A 19,451-nucleotide genomic window follows, 5' to 3' on the forward strand; every position below is an offset into this window, starting at 1 on the left:
CATTAGCTTAGAGCAGGGATGTCCAACCTTTTAACCGAATGGACCGCATTGCCACTTTAAAAAATTCGATGGGCCGCAAAACCCATTATATTAAAGGGGATGGCGGCATAATTCACTTCATATATTGACGTCATAAAACAACTTAACTTATAAACACCCGCTCTTTGAGAGTGAACTCGTGTGTAAATATGCAGGTAGCCTAAATATCGCCATGTCGTATCATGCCATGGTACGACACCCCTGGGCTGATATATTTCCTTAAAAAGGTCCGCAAAAAAAACTCATTTAGAAAAACACCAATCTTGCTTAGCAATAATGGTGCACAAAAGTGTTCGACTGATATTGAAATGCGACATTAGACTCGTTTATAGTCATAAAATATACAAGATTACGCCTGCATTAAACCCTGCGAGTTCTACACGTTTTGATGATAGCGAAAACAAATGTTACTAAAAGTGGGAATAAGTAGTGGGCCGCACGTAAACATCAGGCGGGCCTCAGGTTGGGAGGAGGGGTCGTGACTTTTTATTGACACCCTGTCAGTGTCACCAAATCAATGACACCTGGCACCGATTTAATGACACCCTGTCACCAATTCCGTGACACCTGTCACCGATTCCGTGACACCTGTCACCGACTCCGTGACACTCTGTCACCAAATCACTGACACCCTGTCACCGATTCCGTGACACCCTGTCACGGGTTTGGTGACACCCTGTCACCGATTAGGTGACACTCTGTCACGGATTTGGTGACACCCTGTCACCGATTCGTGACACCCTGTCATGGATTTGGTGACACCCTGTCACCGATTCGTGACACCCTGTCATGGATGTGGTGTCACCCTGTCACTCATTTTTTTTTAATCTGGAATAGGTTTGCTATGGTCAAAGCGCACTTTTATTAGGTTAAAAACATTTTTAATTGTGGATTTTCATAACTGATAAATTATACTGTTCAAATTAATACGTTTTGATTGTACAATATTTTCAGCCCGATAATAGGTACCTAGCCTTCTTCTAAACCAGCGGCTGGAAACTTAACAACATAACTCATAAATTGTATAATTTTTTTTCCATTAACAGCATTAAAATCCTATTAAATGTATACCCGGTAGTGATGAGCGTTACAGACTAATTTTTGTTTGATTTATAAAAAAAGTAATTAGTGAAAGCACTCTGTATGTTATTTGAATTGCCTGTAACGATATGGTTAAGTTTATTAGTAATTTAGAACACTTTAATTTTAAGCAGTTGTTATTTGTACCAAAATGATTGCTGCTTGTCACACATTACTGCCCCTAAATACACAGGACATTAGACATGCCTTAAAAGTTTTATCAAACAGTGTTTATAACTGTTTTGCAAAATGACAACAATTCACTCGCAGAACACACCAAAAAAAACTATTCTTCCTGGATTCTTTCAGTTGACATTCAACACATCGTTTTATTATATTTTATTACAAAGCAAGGGATGCCAAAAAAGGTTGACAGTCGCACAACGAAATAGATACGGACTAGTTTTGGCCACACATTGAGTTTTTTACTGCTACACACACTTAATTTTCACATCATACCACAAAAATCAAATAAACATACTTCCATAGGAAATTAAGCAGCATACATACACTGGTTAAAATTGCTAAAAAAATACTTGTTAACTTGTTGTGTGATTTTTAAAGTGCATGAAACAGGAATCTTCAATTATTTTAACACTGTTAATTAAAATATAAGTGAGTAAGGCTGAATTCCCCACCGGTTAGACAAAAACGCTTTAAAGCAGACGGATCGAGACTAATGAGATGGAACGCTATTTCTTTTTTTTATCGCGTTCCCACCGACCAGATTTGACGCAAATCTTACGCACAGCAGACAGACACGACTAAACGCGTTTTTAGTGAGATAAAGGGTGCACTACTTTTTGCCGTGACTGAAGATACATTTTGATAGAAACCACCATTTTTTACGGGTTTTGGTAGGTTTTATGTTCGGCTAAATGAAGGACTTATTCAACTTTTACTGTAACCAAATATGTTTTAGGGCGTGTACTGTGTAAAACAGACAAAGTTTACCAATTATCCATACTGCTGTCAATATGATTTAATTGCTTATTCACTTTTTGTATGCTGGCATACCTTATAAAAATAAAATAGAAAACTATTAGGTTGATTGTGTTAATTAACTGAGGGGCAAAATGGGCCAACACTGCGCTACATATAGATAATAAACTTAAAACAGTATTTAATTCCACAGATTGCCAACGATATCAGCTTTCAATTGACCAGGGTTTCATCGACTTCTTCCTTGGCAAGATTTTTTAAAGCCTTCAAGTTTTATAGATTCCTCCATTTCACATAATGCATCAGTTTTAAGCCATTTTTCTCATGTTGTTACACACTGCTAGAATACAAAACTTCAAATTTATAAAATAAATGGAGCCTTTCCTTTTTTGAGTAATTCTGCTATGCAGGCTTCCAGTAACTGCAATATACATTTAATATCTGTATTTAGTTTTTTTGGATTGTTGTTTAAAATGTGTATTACAAACAGAAAAAAATAAAACAAAAAAGGTCTGTTTGTTTTGCCGCTTGGTTTTATAATTGTGCTTTTTTTATTTGCTGAAAATACAGGGATATTGTTAGGTTTTAGTTTGTGCTCGACAACAAATTTCAAAGAGTAGTGTACTACAGAAAATTATACATACAGTTAGAAAGTGATAAGCCTTTACACTTCAGGAAAACTATCAAAAAACAAACATATTTCTACCCATAGGTCATAGCAGTATAAATTTGGCAAATTTTTCAGATTTGGGGAAGTCGGTGACAGGGTGTCACGAATCGGCGACAGGGTGTCACTCATCGATGACACCTGTCACCAAATCGATGACACCTGTCACCAAATCGGTGACAGGGTGTCACGAAATTGGTGACAGGTGTCATGGATTTGGTGACACAGACAGGGTGTCAATAAAAAGTCACGACCCCTGTTGCAGGTTGGACATCACTATGGCTAAGAGGACCAACGTCACCTACCGGTTATTTTTATTTAATTTTTTACTTTTAGATCAATCCCAGTTATAGACGGGTGTACAGAGTTTTTAATTTCTGAGTTCTATTTTGCGTGTTCTGCCTGGTTGGTCAGCACGTAGCATACCTGATGTCGTTCGAACTTTTGATATGATTCAATACTCACCTAACCAATAAACTTTTTACTCGTATGAAATTGAAGTTCGCATTTTAAAGAGGAAAGGGCTTTTATACGTTTCTGAATGTTCCTATTTTAAACAATTCCAAAAAAGAAAATGAGGGTTTACTAATTTGTGTTTGGCGCAAAGATAAATTTAAGCTACCAAATAGCAAACCAGACATTTTCTGGATAAAATGTCACACTGCTGTGTGTGTGTGTGTGTGTGTGTGTGTGTGTGTGTGTGTGTGTGTGTGTGTGTGTGTGTGTGTGTGTGTGTGTGTGTGTGTGTGTGTGTGTGTGTGTGTGTGTGTGTGTGTGTGTGTGTGTGTGTGTGTGTGTGTGTGTGTGTGTGTGTGTGGCAAATAAAATTAAAAAAAGGTTAGCTTGGGAAGTTCCAAAGAATGGAGTCGGAACCTAAACAAGATACATGATTAACCAACCCACACGCACACACCTAAAGTTCGTTACGCCGTATACACTGTACAACCCCTTAAAAAGTGTCTGTAAAAGTACTACAGATATATAAATCATGTTACATGTCAACCAGAAATTTGTCTACGGGTTCAAACTCTTCCAAGCCACGAGTACGCAGGCCAAAATCCCGAACCCTAAAATCGGCTGGATGGCGAAGCATCGTGCAAATACTGGGGAGCGACACAAATACAGGAAACACCGACGTGACACGACGTCCACTCGGCTTTGTTTCCTGGCGTAACGCAATCTAGCATCAAGTGAAGAATCAGATTTTTTCACTAGTGCTCGTGTATTGTGTCGCTATAGCCTACTACAGAATTTTAAAGTTGACCTACAATTTGTGTTGCTGGAAAGCATGATGGACAGCTGTCAATGCCAAGGTACATAGACGATCACTTTGTGCATACGCCTGTTTCTGTATATAGTAGTTTAAAATAATAAGTAACGCAATTGACAATGCATGTTTAAAACCGTTTGATTCGATTTGTGTGCAGGATTTGCCAATTGTTTAAAAAGGCTTTTCAGTGGCAACAATATTTGCTGGAAATTTTGTATTTATGGCATAGACGGTATTGAAAATATAAATTCCTGTTATGAATGTTAAAATATACAGTTTACAGTCCAACGTTAAACGTTTAACGTATTTAGTTATTTTTATAATAGCCTATAGGCTACTGCTACTAAGCTGCAACATTTGGGTTGTACAGATTTAATTACGAAGTGGGTAAATGACTAAAACTATAAGCTCAAGTAACCTTGAAGTTACTGACTTTTGACTTACAAATTGATTCAGGAAGAATAACTTGTCAAAACTAAGCACGTGACGATTGGGTTTTTGCGCAAATTGTTATAGGCCTAATGAGATCTGGTAAATTGTTGTTTAGTTAATAAAAGTTATATTTTCACTCAAAGATTTCGACAGCAGTTTTTATTTGCATATAAATATACTATGTAAGTGTAATGCTTTTTGTAAAATTTTTTTTTCAATAAGGCTAAACCCACTTACCGAATGTCTCTGTTGAAACAGACAAAATACCTTTGTGGGTTTATTAATTAAGCTATCATTCACACAATTCGTTTAAGTTAAACGAGTTCAAACAATTCACTTAGGTAAAATTAAACGAATGTTTTTTTAAACCAAACTACAACAGCTTTGTGCAACACCAGTAACTAATACAATGTACATAAAGTTTGTAGAGCTCGCCGATGTAATAATAATAATACTTATATCGGATCGGAGCTGACACCCGATTCCAAGGAGTTCTAGGATACTTATCCAATATTATCAAGTGGCATGGCCCTGATCGAATTCCGAATTAACTTAGGAAGTTTCATTCATGTTTTGCGAGATTTACATATTAACGATACAGGTAACCAAGCTTCTCGGTGTTATAAAAATATTTTTTTATAACGACCCGGACAACATTCTGTTCACTTGTTTCGATTTGAATAACATTGCTTATTTTGCCACAAAAATGACGTCATTTTGTATCGGATAAAATCAGCAGTATTCTTGCCTAAAATATCGGGTATCGCGTTCGGAATAAAACATCAACAAATAATTTAATACCTAACGTTTGTTTCGCTTTGTACAGCGGGCGGCAAGTGTACTTGCAAACCGGGAAAGTGCCAATGCAACGGCTGTAACTGCTCCCAACAAACTGAACAAGTCCAGGAACAAACGAAGGTTGGATGCGCCGGATGCACATCAGGATGCGGAAAGAAATGTATTTTTCTAACGTAACAACCGTTTGACCGAACTAGTTTTATGTTCGTGTGCGGAAACTTTTCCTAATTAAGTGTTGTACCTAAACGAGTTTGGACAAGGCTTGGTGCAGTAATAATAAACAAACTTGTACGTTTATCGGTGAAATTACGATTCTTAAACTGTTTACCTATTTTGGGTTTCTTTTGCTTTAATACTCCCGGTATATATTTATTTACCTTTTTGTATAAACATTTTTTAAATTATTTCGTTTTTCATTACATAATAATGTTTTCGCAGAAAGAATAGATGACATCCTTCGTTGGCCGTGATGTTCACAAATAAAGAAAATCTTTATCCAGCATAACATTTTATTATTGCTTAGCCTATAGTATTTTATGTATAAAATATGTTTGAAACATGAGCGTGTTAAACAGTGCCTGTCGATTTAAGATAAAGCATCTAATGAGGTAATTAGTAGATACTACTCATGGGGTAAAAATTCCAGTTTCTAACCCACTGAGATAAGCTGTTGTTTATTCTTAAGATAGTAGGCTTTGGGCATTCAATTCAATTTTAGTACGTAAGGTTACGTGTTTACCTAAGCTGCAGTTACCTGCGAAAAAGAGCCGTTCGACCACTTCAGAAAATAAAGAAATAAACATTAGGCTATAGACAGCGATAGATAAACAGACAAAAAAAATGTCATTTAAATATATGTTTCAAAATTATATAGCCTATGCTTAAAAGTTAAAATATAGGACAAAGCATACGCTTTATTATACGTTTTACTGTATCTGGGAAGCTACTGTAGGTTTTTGTAACGCGGTATTGTCATGTGCGGATTTGATATTTTCGTTTGCTGGGGGAAGGGTCATAAAAAATTTCAAAGGATGACGTCAAAAATTTGCGGCAAAACGTGACGTTACAAGTTACGTTAAAAAGTAACTTCAAAACGTGGCGTAATTTTAATACTAAAGAGACAAAAAACTCACTTTATAGTTTTTGAAAAACTTTTGTTTTCGAGAGTGCGATACAGGGGAGGAAGTAGAATAACTTTTTCAACGAAACGATAAAAAAATTCTTACAGGAACTTAAGCAAATTTTTTAGAGGTGACGTCGACAAAAAATGCGTCATAACGGGACGTCCAAAACAAGTAACTTCAGTAAACTTGGGGTTATCGCTAGAAGTAGTGCACAAATATACAACTGGAAACCTAGTTTGAAGACATTCAAAAACCTAGTTTTGAAAAACCTAGTTTTGAAGACATTGAGCATGGTGAAAAAGGGACATGACCTGGTAAAAAAAGTAGGCATTTGTACCAAAAACTATTTTGCTGGACCACCGTTCCGGCTTACTTTTACCATTGGTACAATCAGACGCGCCATCGAGCTAAAACGAATTTGACATACCAGAGACATAATTCAGATTTTCAAAATAGTAGAAATACGCAAAATGTACGTTTATTGCCATGTGGGGCGCAGCCACAATGAAATAAAGTTTATTGCAAATAAACAAACGACAAACAGTACTTACAGTTACTTCCGATATAGCCTACGTACAATAATTACCTCCAACGTAGGCTACGCGATCTAGACTCCAGAAGTGAACAGATTGAGACTGCTGTTTTTTTGGTATAAAATGAAATCCCTTACATACTTTATAACAGATGGCGTTAATTAAATTTCATAACAATGCGGTTTTGCCACGCAAAAAAAAACCAGGAAATTGTAAGCAATTTACGAAACGCGAGTATAGCAATTAATATGTTGGCAGTTTGATGAATTTACACAGGCTGGTGTGACGACGTCACAATCAAACAAACTGTTTTAATTGAATGACCGGAGTTTCAACCCGGTAACAATATGGAGCGCAAACCGCAACACCTCCCTGGACCCGACCCTGGTAAAAAAATGCTTTATGGCAGTGGTTCCCAAAATTTTTTGGCTCACGGCACACTAAAAAAATCTTAACTGTTTTGGAGCACACTTTTAACAGAGCAACACGGGAGTAATTTTACAATCGCCCTTAACACTCGACAAACTATATGTAAATGTCTCAAAATGATTGATTCTAAATGAATAGTGCCTAATTAAGTCTAAAATACTTGTGTGTATGCATATTGGCAATACAAATTAACTCTTTTCCGAAATTACAAAAAGTTTCACGGCACACTTGACAATCTTTTGAGGCACACTAGTGTGCCGCGGTACACAGTATGGAAATCACTGTTTTATGATATAGTCAGTCTAATGTCTACAAACTATTTAGGCTTACCCAGAATGTGGGATAAATGTGCACAGAGGTGTGATATGTCTAGCTGAAGTGTGCGTCTACCTTTTCCCCAATCCCTTAAAGAAGCTGTAATCACATACACTGAATATCAGACAAGTTCATTACCGAATAATTACAGCTGCAGGAAATGTATTTTTACATAATATCTGGGTAGCGTATTTAGCAAAATAAACGACTACTGAAGGGGTGAGAGATTTGGGAAAGTTTTTTTTTATATTTTAGGCGATAATACACCGCCAAAATGTACAGCTTTATTCCCAGGATTATGTGCAAAAAAAAAAGTGAAAATTTTGCACAACTTCGATTGGTGTTTGTTTTCTGTTTCATTTATTTTCTTCTTTGGTAATTTTGATGAACGCCGTATTTGTGGATATTTTCTACGTATTTAAATAATACATAGATGTAATTGAAAATTCTATTTTTAATCGTTTTAATGTTTCCTTATCTAAAATGGTGACATTTTTTTTAATCTGGTGGTTCTGGCCCACAGGATACAAACAAAAACATGACTAAACCAAACTGGTAAGATTATAATGCTAACGTCACTATAACAGAGTTAATGCTTTGTCAAGTTTTACTTGGTCCTTTCTGGTATAAGTTATTTCCCGTTGGGCATATCTGTCACTGCAATTGGGACAGTTTACCAAAATATCAACACAAAATTATAAATGATAATTTAAATCTTCTACAGGTTAGTTTTTTGCCGCACGTAATCGTTTTTGGTAGTGGTTCCCAAATTGTTGCTCCCTATACTCCCTATTGGCGGTCAAGTCATATCTCATTTTGAAGAGTAGACTCGTAGCTATCACCCTATGTAAGTCACTTAGGGCACATTTTAATTTTAGGGCCGAATATGACTGAATATTAATATTCATAAATATGAATATTAATATTTTAATGTTTTTTTTTAAGTCTGATTGCTGGCTAACTAAGGTTGATATTGACAGTTTCCTGTGAAAAGTGAAGGTATCTTTCAGTTTGCATCTTGGTCAGTCTTAATGATAAAAAATCATTTTTTATGTTTACACAGGAATTCCTAATAAAACGCATTAAGGATAATTGAACACAAATTGGTTCAACAGAAATCTACTTCAGTATGATTATAAGAATTCAATCGAGTGAAGGCACAAAAAGAATTGATTTATCAAACGACGATAATGTCAGCACTCTTTTCAAGAAAGTTGAAACTGCTTTTGAGTTTGGCGAAGGACAAAGAACACATCTTTATAGAGACAAAGGTCGGAAGTTTGAGGTGAAGTGCTCTAGACAGAAACTCAAATCGGCCAAATTTAATCATGGTGATATGCTGTTTTTAAAAGTTGACTCTGACTCAAGACCAAGCACATCCCAAAACCAAGAGGCTTGTGTTGTAAAAGAGGATGCTATTGATTTGGAATTGTGGGGAAAAGAAGGCAGAATAGCTAAAAAGGAAACCACTGCTGGTATATTCAAGCTCGACAATCTATCCATTGAACCTTGGGACGAGGCATATTTAAAAGAAAAGGACATTAAATTTATGTCGTTTCATGCTTACATGCGTCAACAGACAGCCGGAGTCGACAAGGGCAAGTATTTCCGCTTGGGGAATTTTAGGGCCGCTTGCAAGATGGATGCGAATGGCACCAAGCACTCGGTTGTTGATCTCCCATCCGCTGTGACTTTAAATAGACAGAAGTATCGGCATGTGGACAATATTATGTTTGAGAATCGGGAGATAGTTGACAGATTCCTGAACTACTGGAGATTATCTGGACATCAGCGGATGGCCTACCTCTATGGAAAGTACAAAGAACATTCTGAAGTCCCACTTGGCATCAAAGCAGAAATCTGTGCGTTGTACGAACCTCCACAAGAGAGCACTGTGAACTCATTAAAATTCCATGAAGATCCAAACCAAGCTGTCGTGGACCATATAGCCAATAAACTAGGTCTCCAAATGGTCGGTTGGATTGTTACCGATCTAATTGCAAAGGACCGAAAGTCTGGTACCGTAAAAAACTTTCGAAATCCTGACACTCACTTTCTAACAGCCGAGGAGTGCATAACAGCAGCACACTTCCAGAATAAGTTTCCCAATCCGTGTCGACTAGCATCCGGGGGAACATACGGCTCTAAGTTCACAACCGTCATAGTCACCGGGGACAAGGAGTCGCAGATTCATTTCGAAGGGTATCAGGTATGTTGTTGTTTCTTAGTTGAAAATATGGTTAATTGCACGACAATTGTTGTTGAAGTGTACCTCTACCAGTCTTTGTCTCATTTTTGTGCTTGTTGTTTTTAATATTTGCAAGATGCGCAAAATTAAAATAAATCTGAATCTGTAAAAAAATGCTTTTCACTCTCATAAACAGTTGTGAGCCATTATTCGATCTAAATTATATTTTTTGCGATTTAGTTATAATATATAAAAAATGCTGACCCCTTAACCCGTAGTTTGAAAATATAATCTCTAATGTTGATCTAACCACTTTTAGGGGTTATAAGGTATATACCTACTTAGGCTACTTACTCTAAATATTTTTGTAAGGTGTCCAACCAGTGCATGGCATTGGTCGCTGATGACTGCTTGATACCAACGATTGATGCCCCTGAGCTTGGATATGTTAGGGAAAGCACCCCTAATCTCTTTGTGTCCGATGTCTACTACAAGGAGAAGGACAAATACGGAAATGAAGTAACCAAGCTTGCGAGACCACTTCCACTTGAGTACCTGCTTGTTGATGTAAGAGAATAATTAATGTTTACTAGTACAGGAGTCAGTAATTACTTTTTGGCGCAACCCAAAATATATATAATAGTTAAAAACTTGTGTGACCGAAATATTTCACAAGGGGTTTTTCACTGGAACATTTTGCTTATGACTGTTTGTTTGCAGCAGCTTTTTCGCAAAACATTGGAGGTTTGACTTAAATTTCGCTTTAAACAAAAAATGGATCTAGACAAAGTTTGCATAACTTCTAGTTTAATGAAGTGCATAAAAAGGGCTAAGCAGAATGAAATATATAGCAGAAAGTAAAATAGGATTCTGGCCAAGGGAAAAGTTTGCTTTTAGGTAGTAAAGTTTGCAACTACTAAAGGTTTGACTGGTAAACATTTTTTTAAGCTCAAGTGTGTGACTTTAGAATAACAATAATATTGTGGGACAATGCTAGCAATGAAAAACATCAAAATAAAAAACATGTCTCTTTCCATAAATTTTAAGATTTTGGTGACCTAATTTGGGTTGCGACTCGCTATTTGCGATACTAGTATATAAATATTATTTTTTTTAAAGCATTTTGTAGCAGCAACTGTTTGTTTTGCATGAATAAGTTTTAAAATTCGTCTAAATACCATTCCCAAGGTACCTACAGCATTTTCCCGAGAATCGCAATTCACCTGCAGTACAAACATCTCCGAGTTCTCACTTTGCAACCGAAGTGCCGTCGGGCAAGTGCAATCTCTGGCCACCCTCTCCAAATATCTTACCCAATTCAGCCCTGACAAGTTTGTGGATGCCCTGTCAGATTTCCATGTTCTGGTTTATCTTGCAACAAATGACACTATTCCTTTGAAGGTATTTATTTGTAGTGTTAAAAACGCAGTTTATTAAATTTAGATGTACATGAAAATAATTTTGCGATTGAACTACACAACATTTTATGCATGGGCGCCGAACGTGGGTGTGCAGGGCGTTTTTAGATACCTCAAGTTCTACCAAGTTGTCAATAAATGTGCAAAATAATTTCTGTAGCACGGTCTTAGTTAACTTTCCTGAATTATCATATGGGAATGAGACCATTTATAATTTTAGCAAAATATATTTTTTTCAATTATTGTTGCGTTCTGCCCATTTCAATGGAAACTTGTTTAACCTAAAGGAGCAAAAAGAAAGTTTAAAGGCGAAATGGTTTGCTGAATGATAACAGGCAACAGCTGTTATCTATAAGAGCACATATTTTTTATTTAATTAATAAGCAAATTTGCACCATTTAGATTCTAGATTAGAAAACATCCCTGGAATTTTGAAAGTTCAGCGCCTATGATTTTACATTTAGTATCAAATATGAAGCCTGACATAGCACCAACTTGTTATAATAAGTTGCCATGCAAAACAAGTTGTAATTGTACTTAAGTTGAGGCCGATTATTATCCTGACAATCTAAAATAAGCTTTTTTTAATAATCCATTTACAGCAAACACAGTTACAAGGGTAGAGAGTAAGTTGGGGACAAAGGGGACATTCTCTAGTCTTAACCGCCACGTGTTTCTTTCTCCAACCTCACACAAACCTTTACTGAATTGTATTTACAAATGCTAAAATTATGGGTCTGCTAATGATACTGGGTTTCACAGTAAATAATACAATCTGAGTCCTACTCAAATCATTGACTTAAGCAAGTTTGCTACTGTATGATCTACAATTGTACATTCAATACAACACAAATGATTTTTTTTAGATAGATTAGATAACATAAACAGAAGTCCAGTAAAAACACACAAAAAGGTTAAACAAACATCCCCTGAACACTTTCTTATAATGATACCTTATTTCAAGGCTGAAATGGATGTTCTACTGGATGCGGTTCGCTGCCATGACAACGAGCTGGCGACACACTGGAGTCACTGTGCAAGCTGGTCGACCCTTCAGGAGCTGATGCGACACTCCAGCGAGGAGGAGATGGCTCCGCATCATTCTAACGATCATCACTTGGATGCAGAGATGCGGGAAGCAATTGAAAGGAGCTTACAGATGCAATAGATTGGTGTAGGTTTATTTTTTTGTATAACTTAAAGACGTTTTCTTAATGAATGATGTTACTCGATTTTTTTAAACAAAATCACTAGGGTTTGGCTAGAAAGGCGGAGGTTTATAAAAAATATCGCGCAATATGTTGCTCTCTAGTTTGGACACTTAAATAGTCAAGTCATTTAGGCTAATGCCTTTGATTGAAATGAAATCTTTTAATTAAAAAGCATTTTTACTTAGGACTTAAATTTTTTTGTCCGATAATTTTGCAATAGATTGTTGCAGGTTTGTTTTTTACTAACAATTAATGTTGTATGATCTGATTTAAATACACAAAGGTCACTGTTTACTTATAATTGAGTTGTGTGTTTTTTGGTAAATGATATCCTTTAGGGAAATTACTTGGATTTAGACACTAGGCAAATATATTTGGTTGAAATTAAATGTATCAATTAAAAAACAGTTTTTATAGTTGCTAGAAAAATAATGTTGAAAATAAAATGATTCCATCAATTTTAATAGTTTGAACCTTTTTAGATGCCAGTAACTTTTTAACTGTTGAAAGTTATTTCACTTGGTTTGAGTTATTTTGCAAATGACAAGCGTACACCACTAAAAACTATAACCAATTAATTTAATAGAAACAACTTAAATAAGCAATTGAAAGCACAAATGTATTTTCTGTCTGAGCAGCCGCTATGAGTTTATTTTACATCATTTGTAAATATTATTAATAGAGCTTTAAATAACATTCAAGATTTTTTGTGTTGACAGACTGCTGATTAAGCTTGCATTTTCACAACAACTGTACTGATTGACAGCACGTTTGAAAAAGTTGGTTCCAAAGTTTATTAATGTCTCGGAGACAAGATTGCTGTTTTATTTACTTTACAAATTTCCATGAAGATTCCTATTCAACATACTTTGAAAACGTTCACACATGTCTATTGATTTTGTCACAGCTTCTTGTATCTGATTTTGTGGTTTAGGACACTTACTTGTTGAAAGCTGCTTTATCTCAAACTTTGTTGTTTTCTTTTTTCATCTATATTTATGTGCTAGCAAATCTGTGTGCATGTTTTAATGTGTTGCTTGGAGTGCCAACTGAATGGCAAATTTATGTGAATTCCAAATGAAGTATGACAACTAAATTTATTGTAGACCAGGGGTTTAACTGGGTAGTTCCATGAAAGGTCAATATACCCAGTCATGCATAATAAAAACAAATTTATTTTAAGTTTAGTTTTAAACCTTGTTGATTCTGCATTGAACTTAATTTCATTATTTAAGAACCCTTACTCTAACCATACCTAAACATGCTTATTTGCAAGGAAATTTGTACTGCAGGAATCAATTTGGCCAAAAACACCGTTTTAAGTTCATTTTCTGTGCTTTGTAATTCATTGTGGTTTGAAGTTAATAAAGTTTACAAGTTCACACTGCTGTAGCAAAGTAAATTATTTTCTAATTTTGGTAAGAATTTAAAATAGACAGACTTTTATGCCAGGCAACCACAGTTTTCTGTTAAAAATCGAATTATCTGTCTACATTTCAAAAACTTGTAACATCTGAAGAAGATCTTAACATGAAGAACCAGGCATTTTCAAGAAAACACTTCACATTGAAATAACAAATATATTTTTGTGCCAAATTTTATCATTATTAAGAGAATGCAGATCAATCTTGCAAGGTTAAAATCACATTTTTCAAAACGTATGCTGGCATGGCAATTGTACTATATATATTTTCTAAACTCAATTGAACCTTTTAAACTACAGGCACTTGACAACAATTTGCCCAAAACACAAAATTGCCTGTAGAATGGTGCTTGAACAAGTCATACTGTTTAAAGTCAGTGGTTGGCAAACTGTGGGTCTTTCATCAACTTTAAGTGGCTTCAAGCTAAAGTTGGTGTTACCAATTTTGTTAAATTAGACTATAAATTATGTTTTTTAGAGCAATATTGGAATCTCTTGTGTCTAAAAGTCTCATTAGTCCTTTTATTTGAAGTTTTGCCAATTTAAAAAAAAAAAAACATTATTTTTAAGAAATTGTTTTGTGATACACATAAAGACGTAACATTTTTATGCCCCCTCCAAAAAATCCTGAACTTATCACTGTTGGCATAGTGTTTTTTTATTGTAATGGGCCTTCAATAGCTGTTGAGAATTTTGAGCCACAACAAAAAAAGTTTGCCGACGACTGGTTTAAGTCATGTAAAATCTTTCAAGTTGGTAGATAAGGAAATTCCATTATAGCTACTGATGTCGTAGTACAGTACTGGCAGTTACACTTCACACCACAAATTATGTCACACAAATGCCTTACGAAGAAGTAAAGAAAATATCAGAAGCAAATGTCCAACAATAATTTTAATAAATTACACAGCTTTCTAAAAAATTCGCTACGTTAAATTAGTTAAATAGTTTCAGCAGTGATCCAAGACATGACATTTTGAAAAGGTATAGTTGCAGCAGATAAATGAGGAAGACCGAAAAATAAGGAAAAACATGCAGTTTGAAAATGACTAAACAAATCAATATACATTCTTCTGATGCAAAACCAGGCCTTATGGTGTTGTTTAGCAAATCTGTAAACAGAATGAGGTTTATCCATTTTGCGACCACACTTGTGCTAAAATACCACATGATTGGTGGTAACGGAGCCACAGCTCAACGTAAATTCACATGAGTGAATAAATATAAAAGCATTTGCAATGCTTCTTTTCTAATGAAATTCATTCATTATTTACACTGCGTGTTCAAGTTAAAAAAAATGTTTATTTTCTTCTTTTTGGTGAGCTGGGTTTAGAGTCCGGTGTTGCCGCTGTCCTTTTGCGCGAAGGTGAGTTTGAGCGGCTGCTTGACGAAAGGTTTCGTCTTTTATATTCCTCTGATAAAAAAGTTGTAAGATCCGGATGAAAACCTGGCATGAGGTGACAGGTAAATTTGTGATTTAGGTCATTCAAGTTCACTAGTTTATACTAAATCCTTTAACCAAAATAATGAAAAATGAATATACAACAAGATATAGTCCTCTTATGGAAAAATTAAGAAACGTTATTGCCTAAAAAACATTGACTATTTATATGTATATATTATTCCAGATTATGATCACTGAGCCTAAGAACATTTATTTCAGAAAAAACAGGATAGATTTTATAGAAACCTATAAAAATTTTTTAATGACATAGCCTGTTTTCAGGTTCTTGAGCCAACGTTTAAGAAGCTTTTAATGTGACAAAGCTTAAGTATACCTGGTTGACATGTTATTGCAGTTGAAGTTGTTTGTCGAAGTGGTGAATCTCCCCCAAAACTTATTCCAGCCATTGCTCCATTAAGACCTAAATCACAGAAAAAGTTAAATGTGGTCATTATCTGTTGTTAAGTATTATTTGTTGTTCAATTGCTAGTAACAGATGCTGTACTAAAGGGTTAAGTTTTTGTATTGTATTATTACTGTAAAAAAATGTACATATGAAATTTATGGAAGTAAGAACAAATGCAATGACATAGTATCGCAAAAAAAAAGTTTATTGTTTTAAGTTTGGAAGTGTATTAGATACTAGCCAGTTTTATAATTCACTTAGTTAAAAAACTTTTGTGATTTGTGAATCAAAGCATCTTAGTATTAAAGCGGCCATGGTTTAATATGCTATTTTAACTCTCTTGGAGAAAACATTGCTTTAGGCTGTTATTAGAAATCTGCAATTCTTGGTGTAATTTAAAGTGCCTAAATGTCAAATTTAATTACCAAGCTGCTCAGACATTTGCAATAAGTCAGCACTTAGGTGTGATAAAAATTCAAACACTGCAATAACAACTATTTGTGCATATTCAATGGAAAGCTTTAAACAGTGTCTTATTTAACTATATTCAAAGTTTATTTTTGCACGTCAATAAACAAAGCTGTTATACAGAGACACTTTAGCCTTACCATTCATGGAAACTGCTTCATGAAATGTCTGTAATCTGCTATCGCGATTGGAGTCTTGGACTTTGGAGTGTGATGAGCTGGGTCGTGAAAATCGGGGTGGTGGTGACCGGCCACATAAATACCCAATTAAATCCTCTCTCCTAAAATTAAATTTTATTTTCTTAAACTAGCTGATCTAAATCTTGAAATTTTAGCAGCAAAAATATCTAGGTATATAATCATAGGCATTGAATGTGGGTGTGCAGAGCGTTTTTAGACACCCTGGAATACGACCAAGTTAAATAAATACGCAAACGAATTCCTGTAGCACAGTCTTAGTTAACCAAAATTTATTAAAATTTTCCTGACTTACTATATAGACACGAGGCCCTAGAATCCACAAACAAAGTTTTATGCATTTTTTTTCAAACTATTGTTATGTTTAGCATAAAGGTGCGAGAAAATAAGGTTTTAAAAGAAAAAAGGGCCAAGTGGTAGGCTCAGTCATAACAGGCAAAATGCGTTATTTTAAAAGCTCACATTTTTATCTAATTAAAAGCAGTTACTGTCTAGAAAATAACGCTCTGTTTTTTTTAAGCTTGGCGCCTATGTATATTATGACAAACCTTATATGCCTTCTCTTCTTTTTTGCCCACGACAACATTTCCTTGTTTCTTCTTTGGTAGCCACATTGAACGGCAAGGTCACTGACGTTTTTACAGCCATCCAGGCCATCTGTATAATGTCATAATTATGTAACACTTCTATAGTGTTTAAAAAAATAATACTACAATTTATTTTTTAAAAAGAACAATGTATTGAGAAACATTTTGCAGTGGTAATTATTCATATATTTTTTGCATTTAAAATATATATATTTGGAATTAGAAGGTACAGATGTCATATTATATTCAAATCACAAAAATATCCAAATAGGTTGAGTTAGGCTGTTTTAATTAAGTATAATATTATTTGATACCAAAACACAATATATTGTAATATATAATTAACATTATTTGTATAATAATTTCAGCTCTCAGAATATCTGAATGAAAATGTAGAACATACCACTTGATTTACAATATATTGCAATCATATAATTAACATTATTTGTATAATTATCTCAGGATATCTGAATGAAAATGTAAAACAGAACGCTTGATATAAGGTGTGTCACATGAAGTCACTTTGTGTAGTGAACAGAATTTGCTTATTACTCCAGGTTGAAAATACCACTTAGCTAAGTGTTTTGCGCCAACATAACTACTTAAACCAACAAAGTTATTTATCAGAATGTTTTACATTGCAAAATTCTTAAGTTTCTTCGCGCCGTTATTTTGGGAAACAAGCTACTTGCAAGATGTGGTTAACTTGACAAAATTGCACCTCCTTGATAATGTTTTTGGCAAAGGATGCTTAATTGGCAAGTAAGTGATCAGATCAACCTAACAACTGACAATCCAACTTCAACTGTAACAAACAATCACATAAATATAAGAAATTCTTTATTATTTTAATATTTATTTACTTTACATTGTCTCAGCATAAACGTTTTACTCAGCATAGTATTACCTCTGTACATGTTGGTGGCATATTCAGCTGCATTCTGAAAGGACACCCACATTTCATCTCGACCTTGAGCACGATCTGTAAACAAGGAAAACACATTTACCAAATATCTACACTGTTTGCATATTATAAAAAAGCATTGTAATTAGGGATGTTCAAACTAGAATATCGAATCCTTGGATTGGAATCAAGATGGGATTCGAATCCAATTCTGCCGTTTATTTTGGGTAATTGGAACCGATATAATTTAATGTTTTACCGCCGATGGTTGCGCCTAATTATACATACGGAAAAAAGGCATGTCGCTGCTGCGGCGACACATTTATAGTGCTTGTTTTAAATGCAGTCTTGTAGTGCATTGTAAGCGTTTTTTCGGGCGACCAATTACGCGTCTCACGATAACCTTCATCTAATAATTAAGTGTCAATCAAGCGGTATTGGGCAAACGACTAACGTGTAAGGTGCGTATTTCGCAATTTCCCTAAATGCGTTAAATTGCAAAAATAATTTTTGTAAAACGTGCTAAAGTTTTTAACAACCTGGACATGTATTACAGTTTACACAATTGCTTCAAGTAGGGTATATTATGATTAATCCCTCCCCCAAACAAAACCTAGGTTAAATTATTTAATAAAAATATACCAGGATTCGCTATTCTGGATTTGTTATTCTAGATTCGAAACCCATTATTTTAGAATACCTTGGGATTCTACTTTGAACAATGAACATCCCTATGTGTAATGCTTTAAAATAAACTTGACAAAATTAAATTTAAAAAAATGGCTTGCAACATTTTAGATTTTTTCTTGCAAACCTTTGTAGAGTTGGGCGATTGCTGATGCAGTGTTTTGAAAGGATAGCCAAAGCTTTTGTTCCAAATCATGTTGTTCGTCAGTGTAGGTAACCTCTGAATTGCTGCCACCTTCAGCCTATTATCAGTGAAAGCTTAAGTTTATTTAGGCATATAGAAGACCCTTTAGAGTTATAATTCGTAATGAAAACACTGATAGTAAATGGCACATAAGATTTTGTCTTGTTTAGCCCATATTCTATTTGGGCACTTTTTTAGTAGACTGTTCACCAATATATACATTTCTCAACGAGCTTTCAACAAGGCTAGGAAAACCTAAAACAAGAAGCTTATAGCATGACAAGTTAAAAGAACAAACCTCAAGAAGACACTGTTCCTCCCAGTTTGTGAACCATTTTCCTGGACTGTGTTCTTTTAGTTCTTTAGCACCATTTGAAAATCCCTTGCCCGACTTTCCGTCGTCCATTACTGAATTCACCAAAATAAAGAGGCCAAATATGTACAATGGTTGTATTGTTCCGTACCATCCAATAAATAGAAATCAATTGTTGAAAGCCACATAAGCTGCAATTTCAATTTCTAGCACAAAGTTGTTTACAAACTGCAACAAATTGTATATAGCTGTGTTACGCTCATTGCAACAAAATTGAGTATATAATTGTGAATCTTAGGAATGCATACCCTTTGAAGTAGTATTAACAACAAAAAGTTGAGCTTATAATCCCACATAAAATTTAGGTAACTTAAACTGCATGATATATCAGC

At 34.9% G+C, this 19,451-nt stretch overlaps 2 protein-coding genes across 2 annotated transcripts; one reads left to right on the plus strand and one right to left on the minus strand.

The window, feature by feature from the left end:
• The first annotated feature begins 8,697 nt into the window (after positions 1 to 8,697).
• LOC146161498 (nuclear protein localization protein 4 homolog) lies at positions 8,698 to 13,818 on the plus strand. The gene is made up of 5 exons (XM_083384384.1): positions 8,698 to 9,838; positions 10,190 to 10,384; positions 11,006 to 11,218; positions 12,200 to 12,409; positions 13,166 to 13,818. Exons 1-4 carry the CDS (start codon positions 8,759 to 8,761, stop codon positions 12,401 to 12,403), a joined length of 1,692 nt encoding a protein of 563 aa, XP_083240510.1. The 5' UTR covers positions 8,698 to 8,758; the 3' UTR covers positions 12,404 to 12,409; positions 13,166 to 13,818.
• Positions 13,819 to 14,748: 930 nt separating this feature from the next.
• On the minus strand, positions 14,749 to 19,282 carry LOC146161499 (HUWE1-associated protein modifying stress responses-like). Its single transcript, XM_083384643.1, has 7 exons — positions 19,045 to 19,282; positions 18,690 to 18,804; positions 17,879 to 17,953; positions 16,933 to 17,041; positions 16,328 to 16,467; positions 15,648 to 15,734; positions 14,749 to 15,316 (listed from the first exon to the last, which is right to left on the minus strand). Exons 1-7 carry the CDS (start codon positions 19,150 to 19,152, stop codon positions 15,171 to 15,173), a joined length of 780 nt encoding a protein of 259 aa, XP_083240769.1. The 5' UTR covers positions 19,153 to 19,282; the 3' UTR covers positions 14,749 to 15,170.
• Between the last annotated feature and the right edge of the window lie 169 nt (positions 19,283 to 19,451).

The sequence above is a fragment of the Ascidiella aspersa genome, chromosome 3, assembly GCF_963924565.1.
Source record: "Ascidiella aspersa chromosome 3, kaAscAspe10.2, whole genome shotgun sequence".
In the NCBI taxonomy this organism is placed as follows: Eukaryota; Metazoa; Chordata; class Ascidiacea; order Phlebobranchia; family Ascidiidae; genus Ascidiella; species Ascidiella aspersa.

Bases quoted from the DNA above. Each gene is read 5' to 3' on its own strand.
- LOC146161499 (XM_083384643.1), bottom strand. From the start codon at position 19,152: ATGGACGACGGAAAGTCGGGCAAGGGATTTTCAAATGGTGCTAAAGAA. The intron at 17,954-18,689 runs GTTTGCAAGAAA...CCTTGTTTACAG, and splicing joins AATCGCCCAACTCTACAAAG to ATCGTGCTCAAGGTCGAGAT. The intron at 15,317-15,647 runs GTATACTTAAGC...ACCTCATGCCAG, and splicing joins TGCAATAACATGTCAACCAG to GTTTTCATCCGGATCTTACA.
- LOC146161498 (XM_083384384.1), top strand. From the start codon at position 8,759: ATGATTATAAGAATTCAATCGAGTGAAGGCACAAAAAGAATTGATTTA. The intron at 9,839-10,189 runs GTATGTTGTTGT...TATTTTTGTAAG, and splicing joins TTCATTTCGAAGGGTATCAG to GTGTCCAACCAGTGCATGGC. The intron at 10,385-11,005 runs GTAAGAGAATAA...ACCATTCCCAAG, and splicing joins TTGAGTACCTGCTTGTTGAT to GTACCTACAGCATTTTCCCG.